Source organism: Xenopus laevis, chromosome 4L (assembly GCF_017654675.1).
Source record: "Xenopus laevis strain J_2021 chromosome 4L, Xenopus_laevis_v10.1, whole genome shotgun sequence".
Lineage (NCBI taxonomy): Eukaryota > Metazoa > Chordata > Amphibia > Anura > Pipidae > Xenopus > Xenopus laevis.
In genome coordinates this window covers 152936342-152952431 of record NC_054377.1, presented here as the reverse complement: position 1 = coordinate 152952431, position 16090 = coordinate 152936342, and the positions used below count along the sequence as shown (strand labels likewise).

Here is a 16090-nt window from a genome sequence, read left to right as displayed (position 1 = left end):
TTATTATTACAGAGATAAAGGAAATCATATTTAAAGGGATACTGTCATGGGAAAAAAAATTTTTTTCAAAATGAATCAGTTAATAGTGCTGCTCCAGCAGAATTCTGCACTGAAATCCATTTCTCAAAAGAGCAAACAGATTTTTTTATATTCAATTTTGAAATCTGACATGGGGCTTGACATATTGTCAATTTCCCAGCTGCCCCCAATCATGTGACTTGTGCTCTGATAAACTTCAGTCTCTCTTTACTGCTGTACTGCAAGTTGGAGTGATATCACCCCCTCCCTTCCCTCCCCCCAGCAGCCTAACAACAGAACAATGGGAAGGTAACCAGATAACAGCTCCCTAACACAAGATAACAACTGCCTGGTAGATCTAAGACCAGCACTCAATAGTAAAAACCCATGTCCCACTGAGACACATTCAGTTACATTGAGAAGGAAAAACAGCAGCCTGCCAGAAAGCATTTCTATCCTGAAGTGCAGGCACACGTCACATGATTTGGGGCAGCTGGGAAATTGACAAATGTCAAATTTTAAAATTAAATATAAAAAAATCTGTTTGCTGTTTTGAGAAATGGATTTCAGTGCAGAATTCTGCTGGAACAGCACTATTAACTGATTCATTTTGAAAAAATGTTTTTTTCCCATGACAGTATCCCTTTAAGCATTAGAATTATTTGTTTAAAAATGGAGTCAATAAGAGACGGCCTTTCCATAATTCCGAATTTTCTAGAAAATGGCATAACAGATCCCAAGGCTGTATTCAGGGGCATATTTATATTAAAGCATCCGAAGGTCTGTGCCTAGGGCGGCACGGATGCTTATTTTTTCGCGCACAGGGCGCTGACATCACTTCCGCGGCATACAGTATGTGATGTCACATGCGCGACGTTAAGGGGCCTAGAGCGGCATCGGACTTAAATGAAGTCCTGCCTGTATTTGGAAAATGATATCAAGGCCTGTTTCTCAGGAATACAGAGATCGGGGTACCCCAGATTGATAAACAAAGTCACGATCTATCACCTTGATACATAAGACTGACTATCTATATTATGTGCATGTATTATTCTTTATAATCGGATCATTATCTTCTACAGACGGAGAGTTTTGGCCATATCAGATGGAATCGAGCACATCGGGGATCTCCGCTGGGAATTAGCACTTTGTCTCCTGGGAGCCTGGACTGTTTGCTATTTCTGCATTTGGAAAGGGACAAAATCCACAGGAAAGGTCAGATTCAGCTTTATGATAAATACAGGCAGGTATGGGACCTGTTATCCAGAATGCTTGGGACCTGGGGTTTTCCAGATAAAGGATCTTTTTCGTAATTTGTATCTTCATACCTTAAAGGACCAGTAACATAAAAATTTTTCTACCTAACGAAAATAAACCACCACAACACTTTAAATTTGCAAAGTCTTTATTAACAAATAACTTACCGTTTTTCCGCTCGCGCTCCTCTTCAGTCTAAAAACCTGTTTTACCCTTGGGATAAAAACATCTTGGAAATATATTGGGGCAATTAATATTTCACAAACTCAATAATAGAGAAATTCCTGGGGATATTCCGTTTACAGTAAAATAAATAGGATTGGAGAATTCAGTGCCACAGTGTTATCTGTACAGGTCACATCATCCCGAAATTACATTGATATTTATATATATTCACAATATGTCCTAACTTTGCAAAATACATTTACTTAGACTTGCAAATTGTTCTCACCAGATCACTGTTACTCACAACTCTATTTCAAATGATAAATAATTGCTCTTGGAAAAGGGATTATTATCATATAGTTATATAATTATGTTGGGCTGAAAAAAAGTCATCAAGTCCAACCCCTCCAAAGTAAAACCCAGCCCCATACACACACCCCTCCCTACTGTCACATAAATGATATATCCCCATATCTATACTAACTATAGAGTTTAGTATCACAATAGCCTTTGTATTATGTCTGTCCAAGAAATCATCCAAGTCCCTCTTATAGTCATTAACTGAATCATCACCCGGCAGTGCATTCCCCAACCTCACTGTCCTCACTGTGATGAACCCCCTACTCTGTTCCTTTAAATGAAACTTCTTTTCCTCTAGTCTGAAGGGGAGGCCTCTGGTACGTGATTCTCTTTATGGGTAAAAAGGTCCCCTGCTATTTGTCTAGAATGTCCTCTAATGTACTTGTAAAGTCTAATCATGTCCCCTCACAAGCTCCTTTTTTCCAGAGAAAACAACCCCAACCTTGTCAGTCTCCCCTCATAATTTAACTCTTCCCTCCCTCTAACCAGTTTAGTTGCACTTAGTCTCTGCACTCTCTCCAGCTCATTTATATCCCTCTTAAGGACTGGAGTCCAAAACTGCCCCCATACTCCAGATGAGGCCTCACCAGGGACCTATAAAGAGACACAATTATGTTTCATCCCTTGAGTTAATGCCCTTTTTTATACAAGAACTTTATTTGCTTTAGTAGCCACAGAATGACACTGCCCAGAATTAGACAACTTGTTATCTACAAAGACCCCAAGATCCTTCTCATTTAAGGAAACTCCCAACACACTGCCATTTAGTGTATAACTTGCATTTATATTATTTTTGCCAAAGTGCATAACCTGCATTTATCAACATTGAACCTCATTTTCCAGTTTGCTGCCCAGTTTTCCAGTTTAGACAAATCACTGTGCAAAGTGGCAGCATCCAGCATGGAACCTATAGTTCTGCACAATTTAGTCTCATCTGCACAAATAGAAACAGTACTTTCTAAATTCTAAATTTTTAAATTCGGCGGTGAAAATTCGACAGCGTCAATTTCCGATTTTCACGATTTATTTTTAGTGAAAACGTTTGAATTGCTTGATTTTTTAGTGAAACCCTTCGAATTGCTAGATTTTTTGTGAAAACATTCAAATTGCTAGATTTTTTTAGTGAAAATGTTTGAATTGATTTTAGCGTGAAAACTTTCAAATTGCTTGATTTTTGTGAAAACTTTCGAATTGCTCGTTTTTTTTGTGAAAACTTTCAAATTGCACTATTTTTTCGTGAAAACCTTTGAATTTCATGATTTTTTCATGAATTTTCCGATTTCACAGCTTTTTGCAAATTCTCCACTGTTTCGCGAATTTTGCCGGAAATTCGCTAATTTGGGAGAAATTTGCCTATCACTAATCCCATGTATTTATCAAAAGAGCCATTTTCTAAGCAGTTCAAATTTTAATTTGAGGTTCAAAACAAATATGTGGGATGATTACCTTGTCCAGAATTATCTTACCCTGACCACCTTATTCAATTTGACACGAGGGAAAAGACATGAGCATAATTCCAAAAATGTTGGTAGGTGGAAACAAAAAGATGTAAATCTGGAAGCAGTTTAAGATCTATTTGAGGAGCAACATTAGCTTATAACAAGATTGCAGACATAGGAAACCATTGTTCAGCCATTCAGTCTTAGTATTACGATTATCTAGGGCTTCCAGGGGTATCTAAGAGATCAAACAGGTATTCCCCCAAATCTGAGCCCCTATGGCCTGCCCCGCAGTTTGCCAACCTGTGATGTATAGAGAGAAGGACAATGTAGTTAAGTCAAGCCCTGTGGTTGTTTGATTGGAAGGATAGATTTGCTTCCTCTGATATCTTCTTATTTCGTTTTGCTTGTGTATGATGGGGGGCGGGTGGAGGTGTAGTGGGTGCAGATACAAGTAAATTGTCATATAAATAGCTTTAGTAAGACAAAATTTGAATACATTTGCATAATAAGATACTAATGTAATCAGTCTGCAGTTACATCTAAATAATGTCTTTTTTTAGGCAAATAAAGTGGTGGCTGTAAAAAGGGCCTTAAATTTGCTGTAGAGAACAAGATCTTCCCAAATTCTATGTTTCCAGTGACATGATTATTAACTCTTGTTCTACAAGTGGGGTGGGGTAATGGTCCAACAGCATGGGATGAAAGCATGTGTGTACTGTATGTATGATGCCAATGGTCGAAGGTGAGAAAATGAATTGAGACCACGGGGTCTTAGAATAAGATTAGGAATTTGCAATAAAGAGCTTTGTTTTACAGTGATTTTCTTTCTTAAATGATGCACCTGAAAAAGTAAATATTAGTAAATAGTGATGGGCAAATTTATTCGCCAGGCATGGATTGTCATGCGTCAAAATTGTCGGACACCCATTGACTTAAATGCATTCGGACAAAATAGTCGCACGTATAAAAATCGTCGCTTGTGTCAAAATTGCCGCATGTCAAAATAAATTTGACTTTAATGCGTTTTGCGAATTTCTCACTGTTTCTCGAATTTTTCCGCCATTTACAAAATTTTTCGGTGAAGCTAAACGGGACAGATTCGCCCATCACTTTTAGTAAATAAACAGAGAATATACATTTTGCTTGTGCAGAGATTTGAATGCATTAAAGAATGATGAAATCTAACATATTGCTAAGGCTGTGTTTTGATGTCATACAAATATTTATCTACGGGTGAAATTAGGGAGCAAAAAGATGTTTAAACTTGACTGGTAGATCTGACGCCCAGTAAAATAATGGTGCCGTTTTGGGGATCCGCCCAATTTTCATACGCCATTTAGTTCTGTGTAATGGGTTGTTTCTGACATTTATTTATGCACAAGGACAGAAATGGAGCTTTATAAATATGTCATGGATTTTACTTTTACTACATTTCCTTGCCATAAAATATTTATATTACTTTATATATGGGATGTATGTGGGGGAGGTTGTCATGAAGGAACAATCTGGCGCTGAGCATTCCTATAAGAGTAGGGGATTTATAATGTGGAAACCCATTATTCAGACAGCTCTGTAATAAGGCAATGCCATTTACCATAACATCAGTTAAAATAGATTTGCTTGTTCTGTAATAATAAGTAAGTACCTTGTGCTTAATGGGAAACCCGTGCTGAAAAACATAGCCACTGGGCTTTTTATGTTTAAATGTTTTAGTAGCCTTAAGGCATGGGATTCCTCCTTTCAGATATTCCCCGAGCCAAGCATTCCAGATGACAGATCCAATACCTTTCTTACTTTTATGTATCTTCCCATTTGCCTGATGTTCTCACGTCATCCCGTTCTCAGCCTCAAAACTATAGGCCAGTTAGTCTGACGTCAGTGGTAGGAAAGCTTTTCGAAGGGTTAATAAAGGATAAGATACTGGATTTCATAGCAAATCATAATACTATGAGTGTGTGCCAGCATGGTTTTATGCGTAATAGATCTTGCCAGACTAACTTAATTTCTTTTTATGAGAAGGTAAGTAGAGACCTTGATTCTGGAATGGCAGTGGATGTGATTTACTTAGACTTTGCTAAAGCATTTGATACAGTGCCACACAAAAGGTTACTGGTTAAATGAAGGAATGTTGGCCTGGAACATAGTATTTGTACCTGGATAGAGAACTGGCTAAAAGATAGACTACAAAGAGTGGTGGTAAATGGAACATTTTCTAATTGGACCAGTGTTGTTAGTGGAGTACCGCAGGGCTCTGTACTAGGTCCCTTGCTTTTCAACTTGTTTATTAATGACCTGGAGGTGGCCATTGAAAGTACTCTTTCTATTTGTGCAGATGATACTAAATTGTGCAGAACTATAGGTTCCATGCAGGGTGCTGCCACTTTGCAAAGTGATCTGTCTAAACTGGAAAACTGGGCAGCAAACTGGAAAATGAGGTTTGATGTTGATAAATACAAGGTTATGCTCTTTGGAAATTATATAAATGTGAATTATACACTAAGAGGGTTATTTACTAAACTCCGAATGCCAAAAACCTGAACCCCGAGGTTGGAAAAGTCAGAAACCTAAAATCTGGCATTTCAGACCTGCAGAAGGTTGTATGTAAGTCAATGGGAGAAGTCCCAAGATTTTTTGATCTGCACTGAGTTTCGTGCAATATTCCGAAGTTTTCAGTGTTTTCAGGTTGAATTTCTGAAAAAATTTTAAAATTTGTATTTTTCATGATTTTTTCAGATTTACTCCTACAAACAAAATTTTCGGAAAAGTGTATTAATAAAAAAGCCGAAAAAACTCGTGCAAATTTGGAGTTTTTTCAGAAAATATTGAGATAAATTCTGACTTTTTAAATAACCCCCTAAATTGTATAAGGATTTGGGGGTATTTGTGGATAACAGACTGTGAAACTCTAGGCAGTGTCATTCTGTGGCCACTAAAGCAAATAAAGTTCTATCTTGGATATAAAAAGGGCATTAACTCGAGAGATATATGATTTTGCCCCTTTATAGGTCCCTGGTAAGGCCATACCTTGAGTATGGAGGGGCAGTTTTGGTTAAAGGACAATGAAACTAAAAGATAAAAAAGGCTCAAATTATTTATCACAAAAAATAATTTAGGAACACAGCCCGGTCATGTGACATGACTGAACATCAATGACCTTTGTGCCTCGCCTGCCTTATCCCCTTAACCAATAATATGATGGTTTCTTATTACCATAGGGAAGCCTATGCTTTCCAGCTCTTCCGCTCGCATTACTTTACAGTGTAGCAGGGAGAGGAGGAGTTGGTTACAGGACATGTTTGCACAATATCAGTGAAGTGCTATGGGGGAAGTGACACGGTGAGATGAAAATGGCGGCAGCCAAGTCTAATATACGCCCAAAGTTGCAAATATTACTGCATGAAAACAATAATAATGTTACACTTTTCAATGCAGCATTTCAGGAGGGGGGTAATAGTGAACATTTTGGGAAAGTTTAATTTTTTAAAGTTTCATTCTTCTTTAAGAGGGATATAAATGAGCTGGAGAGAGTGCAGAGACTAAGTGCAACTAAACTGGTTAGAGGGAGGGAAGAGTTAAATTATGAGGGGAGACTGACAAGGTTGGGGTTGTTTTCTCTGGGGGAAAAAAGGCGCTTGTGAGGGGACATGATTAGACTTTACAAGTACATTAGAGGACATTATAGACAAATAACAGGGGACCTTTTTACCCATAAAGAGAATCACGTACCAGAGGCCTCCCCTTCAGACTAGAGGAAAAGAAGTTTCATTTAAAGGAACAGAGTAGGGGGTTCATCACAGTGAGGACAGTGAGGTTGGGGAATGCACTGCCGGGTGATGATTCAGTTAATGACTATAAGAGGGACTTGGATGATTTCTTGGACAGACATAATACAAAGGCTATTGTGATACTAAACTCTATAGTTAGTGTATGAAAATATATAGTTTTCATAGAGCTTGTCTGCTAAATTGCCCCATTTTAACAAGATTTTCAATCATTTCTCTTGTAATAAACTAGGTTCCTCTGCAACATTTTCAAACAGATTCTCTTGTAATGACTATTGTTTCTCTACAACATGTTCCATCCAATCCTCTTCTGTAGTGAATAGTGTTCCTCTAGAACATGTTCCATCCAATGCTCTTCTATAGTGAATAGTGTTACTCGGCAACCTGTTCCATTCGATGCTCTTCTATAGTGAACAGTTTTCTTCTACAACATATTCCATTCGAAGCTCTTCTGTAGTGAATAGTGTTCCTCTGCAACATTTCCCATCCAATACTCTTCTGTAGTAAATAGAGTTCCTTTGCAACATGTTCCATCCAATGCTCTTCTTTAGTGTATATTGTTCCTTTACAAAATGTTCCATCCAATGCTCTTCTGAAGTGATTATTGTTTCTCTACAACATGTCCCATCCGATGCTCATCTGTAGAGAATAGTTTTCTTCTACAACATATTCCATTCGAAGCTCTTCTGTAGTGAATAGTGTTCCTCTGCAACATTTCCCATCCAATACTCTTCTGCAGTAAATAGAGATCCTCTATGTTCCATCTGATAGTCTTCCTTAGAGAATAGTGTTCCTCTGCAACCTGTTCCATCTGATGCTTTTCTGAAGTGAATAGTCTTCTTCTTCAACATGTTTCATTCAGTTCTGGTTTGAAATATTTTATTTGGTTTTCACAATAAACCATAAAAATCAATATGATAACAAATAGTATGCAGAATAAGAAGATTACATGTTCCATTCAATGCCCTTCTATAGTGAATAGGTTTCCTCTGCAACCTCTTCCATTCAATGTTCTTCTGTAGTTTATAGTGTTCCTCTATAACCTTTTCCATTCAATGCTCTTGTTGTCAACAGTGTTCTTCTGCAACATGTTCCATCTTATGCTCTTCTGTAGTGAATAGAGTTCCTCTGAAACATGTTCCATCCGATATTCTTTTGTAGTGAATAGTGTTCCTCTACAACCTGTTCCATTCAATGCTCTTCTATAGTGAATAGTGTTCCTCTGCAACCTCTTGTAATAAACAATGTTCCTCTGCAACATTTTCAAACAGATTCTCTTGTAATGACTATTGTTTCTCTACAACATGTTCCATCCAATGCTTTTGTAGTGAATAGTGTTCCTCTTTAACCTGTTCCATCCAATGCTTTTGTAATGAACAGTGTTCTTCTGCAACATGTTCCATCTAATGCTCTTCTGTAATGATTAGTGTTCCTCTACATGTTCCATCTGATGTTCTTTTGTAGTGAATAGTGTTCCTCTACAACCTGTTCCATACAATGTTTTTCTGTAATGAACAGTGTTCCTTTTCAACATGCACTTGGCTTACTTTCTGTAATAAAAAATATTAAAGACTGTGGAGTTCTTAAGCAGACTGGGTCCCATAAAAATTCCTTGGAGGGCTCTAGTTGGACAGTCCAGCTCCATAAAATGCATGTAGAATTTTACTTACATATTGCTAGTTGTGTACATGGTGATGATTGCACTTCACTGCATGTTCCAGTGCATGTTGCAATAGACTGAGATATAAAGGTTTACATTTACTGTAGTGGAACTATGTGGAAATTGGACAGATGTTGGCTACCATATTTTGTACCCACAAAGCAATTGTTTTTCCAAGAAATTCAGAGTAGCAGTGGGCTCCTGAGACATAGCATGGCCTGCCACATGTGAGCAAGTTATCAATGCAGATTGGAAAATGTCACATCAGATGTGAAGTTTTTCTTTCGCAATTGGTGTGCGAATGGGATCACTGTTAGAGTGCAATGTTAATAACGCTGGCAGAACAGGCAGAACAGGCTAAGGGAACCCCAAAAGTAACCCTACGAAGTTATGTGCTAATTCCAGGGCTTATTTGTGTGCCTCTATTTTATACCTTGTTCACAATTGCCCGACAATGATCAGAGCAAACTGAACTGTGCAGTGTAAGTTGTAAAGACCATGTCTGGGTCCAAGTACCATTTTAATAGCATTTAGATGTGCACAAAATTGTGATAAATGTTGTGGTCGGCTCTTATCTCATTAAAGCAGCCCTGTCATGCATTATTAAAGGTGAACTAAAACCTTCCCCCCAGGGACCAGTGTAATGGTGTTAACTGTTAAATGATTAGCGAGGAGGCTTTAGTTGATTTAGTTGTTTCATGTGTCGATGTCTTGGCTGCCTGTAAGTAAATAACTAAATAATAAAGATAAAAAAGATAAAATGGAATAGACAGAATTCTAGCAAAGGCAGACCGACCCCTCACATGGATTTATTCTTTAAATTTCAGCCTGAACTGCACAGTAAATTACTCTTAGGACCTGCTTTTAATAGAAGCAAATTACAAAATGTAATTAAAGTCTCATTCCAGCAGTGAGTGCTATCTAACACACAATACTGCCGCGCCGACTGTGCTCTGTTAGGAAATAACATTTTCATCAGCAGAATTTAATTATTCTTCCAACCAATATCCATGGCCGTCTTGCTCATTAAGTCAAATTTTCTCAGGCAAGTTCCACAGAGTCTAATGAATTCAATGGCTCGCAGGAAAGCAGTTGGGCTCAGAGAGAAAAATAAAGATTTGGGAAGAAAGGGCCATTCAGGTCCCAGGAAAGGAAACCAGAAAGTAACAATCCCATTTTCTGAAGTACCTTTTGTTTCAGTTTCAAGTGATGGCAAATAACCGCCTGGGCTTGAACAGTCAGTCCAAGATTGATCTCCGTATTAAACAAAGTCAATGAGAAAGTCCATGACGTGAATGCTGAGTTCACAGTCTTTAAAGTCTCCATGTGAGAGGCAATAAAACAGCCAGATCTCCTCCCCTGCCCTGTCCCCGGCCCATTCTGGTCTTCTCACCCTGGCCTCCAGGCTTCTCCTTCAGGGGAGCTTGAGGAATGAGATAAACATTGTAACAAAGTGCAGTTCTTGCTGTTGCGGGGTTATTTCTTCCCCATATAATGTATATTTGTGACAGCTGCCATTTTGTTTCCCTTAGCCCAGTGGTTGTCTGAGTTTCAAACACCATGTAAGCTTGAACCTTTGGTCAGCACACCCCTTAAATTATAACAAGGTGACAGATAAAGAAAAACATTGGCAGACATTCAGACATTATCTTAAATAGAAAATATACTGCTGACACCCCAGATATTACCCTAACTGGCTTTAAAGCTGGCACCTAGGGTACAGCTAGGAGAGTGACTAGGCATTCTAACCAGTCTTCAAGGTGAGCCCCCCTATCCCTCATAGTGAGCTATGAAAGTAGCTAGCCTTCACATAGCTAGTCATAACATGAAGATCTTTTTCTCCACTCGGCCCCCTGGCCTCAAGCTCTAATACTATAGCCCCCCTCTAAGTGCAGCCCAATCAAGATGAAATTTGAGATCCTCTCCTTTTTATGGACTAGGGAACCCACTTGACATCCCTAACGAGGTATTAGGTATTGACTAATTAATGTATATGGAAACCGTACCCCACCCAACCCTTACATATTCCCTACTCCACCTGCTCTAGGGGCCCATAGTAAGCTGTTATTCATGAGTAACATAATAAGTGTAGTGCTACAGTTTTGTGCTGTTCAGTTGTGCTATAGAGTTGTGCTACAGTGTGGTGCAAGAGAGTTGTGCAATAGCATTGTTCCATAGAGTTGTGCTATAGTGTTGGGCTATAGAGCTGTTGCATAGAGTTGTGCTATAGCGTTGTGTTATAGAGTTGTGCTATAGAGTTGTGTTATAGAGTTGTGCTATAGGGCTGTTGCAAAGATTTGTGCCATAGAGTTGTGCCATAGAGTTGTGCCATAGAGTTGTGCTATAGAGTTGTGCCATAGAGTTGTGCCATAGGTTTGTGCTATAGATTTGTGCCATAGAGTTGTGCCATAGAGTTGTACTACTATAGAGTTGAGCCACAGCGTTGTTCTATTGAATTGGGCTTTAGAGTTTTGCTATAGAGCTGTTGCATAGAGTTGTGCCATAGGGTTGTGCCATGGAATTGTGCCACAGGATTGTGCTATAGAGTTGTGCCAAAGGGTTGTGCCATAGAGATGTGCCATAGAGATGTGCCATAGAGATGTGCCATAGAGTTGTGCCATAGAGTTGTGCCATAGAGTTGTGCCATAGAGATGTGCCATAGAGTTGTGCCATAGAGTTGTGCCATAGGGTTGTGCCATAGAGTTATGCTCTAGAGTTGCGCCATAGGGTTTTGCCATAGAGTGGTGCCATAGAGTTGTGCCATAGGGTTGTGCCATGGAGTTGAGAAATAGAGTTGTGCTATAGTGTTTTACTAATATCAAGAAGGCTCTCACACACCCTTGTTATATAATATTGGAATGCTTGGTGCTCAATGACAGGAGGATATGGCAACCTCCCAATATATGTACAAAAGAAGCAAACTGGCACACAAGATGCAGGATGAACCCTTGCAAATATTTAATGTGGAAATGCAATGTTTCTGGGCTCCACCCCTTTATCAACCTATAGTGTTGTGTCATAGAGTTGTGTCATAGAGTTGTGTTATAGAGTTGTGTTGTGCTACACAGTTGTGTTATATTTGTGTATTTCTTTCTTTCTTTCTTTCTTCATAAATATCTATCTATCATCTTTTTTCTTTCTATCTATCCGACTATCTACATTTCTGTCATTTCAATGATGATACTAGTTGTGCACTTGGAGGTCAGTACAGATAAACAGATAAAGACATTTCTATTCTTGCGTCTGTAATGGAGGCAGAGCGATGGGTCCCTGGGTGCCAAGCTGTTTTTCAGGAGGAGCTTTAGGAAGTAGGTCTGACATCATGAATTTATAAGTAAATCATAAAGCAATTGTCGAACTTCCTCTGGGGAAATATCTTGATCTGTGCTGAAGAATTCCTACTGATATGAATATTTGAACCTGGGTATGAAATATTTGCCTTAACTGCTGTTATGTTCCCTTTCCAATAGGTTGTCTATGTCACTGCCACATTTCCCTATGTAATGCTTCTGATTCTTCTTGTTCGTGGGGTGACTTTACCTGGAGCATCTGAAGGAATCAAATTCTACCTGTACCCAGATCTATCCCGGCTGTCGGATCCACAGGTAGGTCTCTGGCTTAAATATTCCCTCATTTCTGTGATTTGCCTGATTGTTTTGGGGGATAACGTTGCCCTTCATCAGGGCTGGAACTAGGGGTAGATAGAAGAAGCAAGTGTCTTGGGCACAATGGGGGAGGGGGAGCGCTAGACACGTAACTCCTCTGTCACTGACCCCTAGGGGCAAATTCACTAAGCGCCGAACGCTAGCGTTACTTCGCTAGCGTTTGTCATTTTCGTTACTGCGCAAATTCACTAATGAACGCTGGCGTAGTTTCGCTAGTGTTACTTCGCATCCTTACGCCTGGCGAAGTTTCGCTAGCGACGTAACTACGCAAATTCACTAACGCGCGCATTGTACTGAACGCTACCTTTTACGCTAGACTTCCTTCGCCACCTCAGACCTGGCGAAGCGCAATAGAGTAGATAGGGATTGCTTCAAAAAAAGTCAAAATTTTTTCTAAGTCCCAAAAAACGCTGGCTTGTTTTCTACATGATGGCTGATAGGCTGAAAAAGATCGAAAATTTTTTTGGGGCTCCCCTCCTTCCCCCCTACATTTCCTGACTCATGGCAACTTACCTAGACAGTGGGCACATGTGTAGGGCAAAATAAACATTTTATTTGATGAATTGAAGGTTTTCTAGGCATTTGTAGTGCTGATACGTATTCATCCATTGAAATTTGAATTTGGCGCCGTATGCAAATTAGCCTTCGCTAGCGCAACTTCGCTTTATATAGCGAATCAACGCTAGCGCAACTTCGCAACCTTACGCTACCCCTGTGCGGAACTTCGGATTTTAGTGAATTTGCGAAGCGCTGGCGAAACTACGCCTGGCGAAGCGCGGCGAAGTTGCGCCTGGCGAAACTACGATTGTTAGTGAATTTGCCCCCTAGTCTGAGCCTTTATCCCTCCTTTTACATTCCCCTATAGTCAATGCATGTGTGTTTGCCCTCATATGATGTTCGGCCCCAAGTCTAAAGAAATTCTTTAAAAAAAAAATCAGGATTCTGTGTCCAAAGGAGAAACTAAAAATGAATCAGAAATAAAGGCTCTGTACAACACAGAATTTATTCCTAACATTAACGGAGTTATTTATCAAAGGTAAAGTGCTATTTTTTACTTCGAATGACCTCAAACGGTGAGAAAAAACCCCGAATATGCGAGTTCAGGTCCTGCAACCCGAAAACTTGAATTGATTGAGTTTTCAATGAAAAAAAATCTTGAATCGATCGAATCGAGATCTCAATTTGAGTTTTTGGGCAAAACCCTCCGAAAAAACTTGAATATCAAGCAGGCTGTTAACTTGTTCAAATGGTTCAAGGGACCTCTGCCATTGACTTCTACAGAACCTCGACAGGTTTTAGGTGGTGTATTTTTGGATTTCAGCTATTTCCAGGATCAAGGTATATTAATAAAGCTCGAATATTTTTTAAACTCAATCGATTCAAGTTTTTTTTTAACCTGAACATGTTAGCTTTCACTAAAAAAATGTACAACTCAAAAACTCTAATTTTCGAGGAAAAAACATCAGCTCTTTACACAGGATATACAGTATAGTGAGCAGATATGTTATTGGTTACTTTCCTCCATTAATACTTAGTATAACACACAAACTATTATTGAGGCTAAAAAACCCCATAGCACTATTATTTATTTATATTAGCAGGTCTGGGGGTAATGGTTATAAAAGTGTAACTGTGTTTTTTCCACTAGATGTTGGTTTGGATCTATAAAATAATGCAGAAGAAGATATGTTAATGCAATAGTGATAAACGTATATTTTGGTTTCAAATAACATATACGGATACGTTTATTCTGATTATTCTGCGCTACAGTAACTCAATTCAGGAGCCCACAAGCAGATATATTTCTTGGGGGCATCTATTATCATTTTTCAATGTATAAGTAGGTTAAAATGTCATTCCAATAAAGAAACAATTCAGTAGGAATATTGTATATTGTTGTGCGCAAGAGAAAAACATATTGAACCCGCTGACAGTCACTGTGATTCCATATCATTCACTTGTGCTGAATAATTGTGACTAGTGAGGAAATAATAATAATAGTTATTATAGTGACTGACGCACTGAGCAACAAGCAAGATAAAGAAACTGCACAAATACATTATAAGCATGATGATGATGATGATGATTTGTATTATTTAATTATTGGAATTGAATGCAACATATCTGCAGGTGAAATTGTGTTTCCACTATATCTTCTCCAACATTTAACACACAGAATTGTTCTGTTGCTGCTTTCCTCTTGCTCTCTATTCCAGCTGTCATTGTGCCTCATTACTGCCCCAAACCCGTAAAACCCTTGATCATTTTGGAGGAAAGAATGAGTATAATGTTCTAGGAGTAAGTTAGTGAATAGTGGGTTGACTTTTAGTCATGTGACTGTCTCTTCTTCCTTTGTATGGGGGAGTATATTTCCTGGTAGTAGTGATGGGCGAATTTATTCGGCAGGTGCAAATTCACTGTTATTTTGCGCGTTTCACCACCAGCGAATTTACCGCCACAATTTAGACGCCGGCGATTTACCTGCGTCAAAATTCACAGCAAATTCCCGCCTGCCGAATAAATTCAAATTTTTCGCCTATGGTGAAATGGGATTCGTGGCGAAACGGGACAAATTCACCCATCACTGCCTGGCACTCATGTGACTGTCTCTACTTTCTTTGTATGGGAAAGCATATTTCCTGATATTCATGTGACTGTCTCTACTTCCTTTGCATGGGGGAGTGCATTTCCTGTTACTCGTAAAGGGATTGAACAGGTTAGAGGGAGACCTATAATTTCTGGAATCGACGGTCTGAAAGAGAATCTCTCCCGTATTGTAGATAACATGTTACAACCGATAGTCAAATTGTTGCCTTCATATGTGAGAGATACAGGCCATTACTTACAGATAGTAGAAGAGATCAAGTGGTCAGATAAGTTTAGTTGGCTGACACTAGATGTTACCTCTTTATATACCAGTATACAACATGAAATGGGGATGAAGGCTATAGAATTTTGTCTCCTTTACTCTAACATTTATGATACAGATACACAACAGTTTGTCCTGCTCAGTATTGAGTATCTCCTAACACATAATTATTTTATGTTTGATGGGGTTTTTTATCTCCAGAGACGAGGCACCGCTATGGGGGCAAAATTTGCCCCCACATATGCCAACCTAGTGATGGGTTGGTGGGAGCAGTGCAGCGTCTATGGACAAATTAACCCCTTCAGACAGAATATAAAAACCTATCATCGTTATATAGATGATTTAATTGTAATATGGGAGAGTACCGAGCAGGAAGCCACTAAATTTGTAGAATATTGTAATACTAACAATTATAATTTACATTTCACACATAACTGGCAAAAAAATGAAATTGAGTTCTTGGATATTTCACTGAAGGGTGTTACTCAGGATAAAATTGAATGTGATGTATACATGAAACCCATCATGAGAAACACAATACTGAGGGCTGACAGCTGTCATCCCAAATCGGTCCTGGGGGGCATCCCGGTGGGGCAATTTTTGCGTCTAAGACGTATTTGCACCACATGGGATGCCTTCTAGAACCAAGCCATGGCACTTTGGGATAGACTGCTGGAAAGGAAATATGATACGAGGGCCATTAAAGAGGCCTATGAGAGAGCAGTGGCTACCTCTAGACAGGATATTTTAAGTGGGGCCTATTAGAGAAAACAGAATGATAGACAGACAGACAAAAGAAAAAATTCACAGAAACATCTTAATGAACAGTCAACACTGTTTATTACTCCTTATAGCAGTCAGGCAAACCAGAT

At 39.0% G+C, this 16090-nt stretch overlaps 1 protein-coding gene across 1 annotated transcript in view; it reads left to right on the top strand.

The window, feature by feature from the left end:
• Positions 1–16090, top strand: part of LOC108704037 (sodium- and chloride-dependent GABA transporter 3) — a 105495-nt gene that overhangs the window by 46841 nt on the left and 42564 nt on the right. Inside the window, exons 6-7 of the mRNA XM_018240407.2 lie at positions 1101–1233; positions 12155–12289. Coding sequence (XP_018095896.1) covers positions 1101–1233; positions 12155–12289 — 268 coding nt within the window. The remainder of the gene's footprint in view (positions 1–1100; positions 1234–12154; positions 12290–16090) is intronic.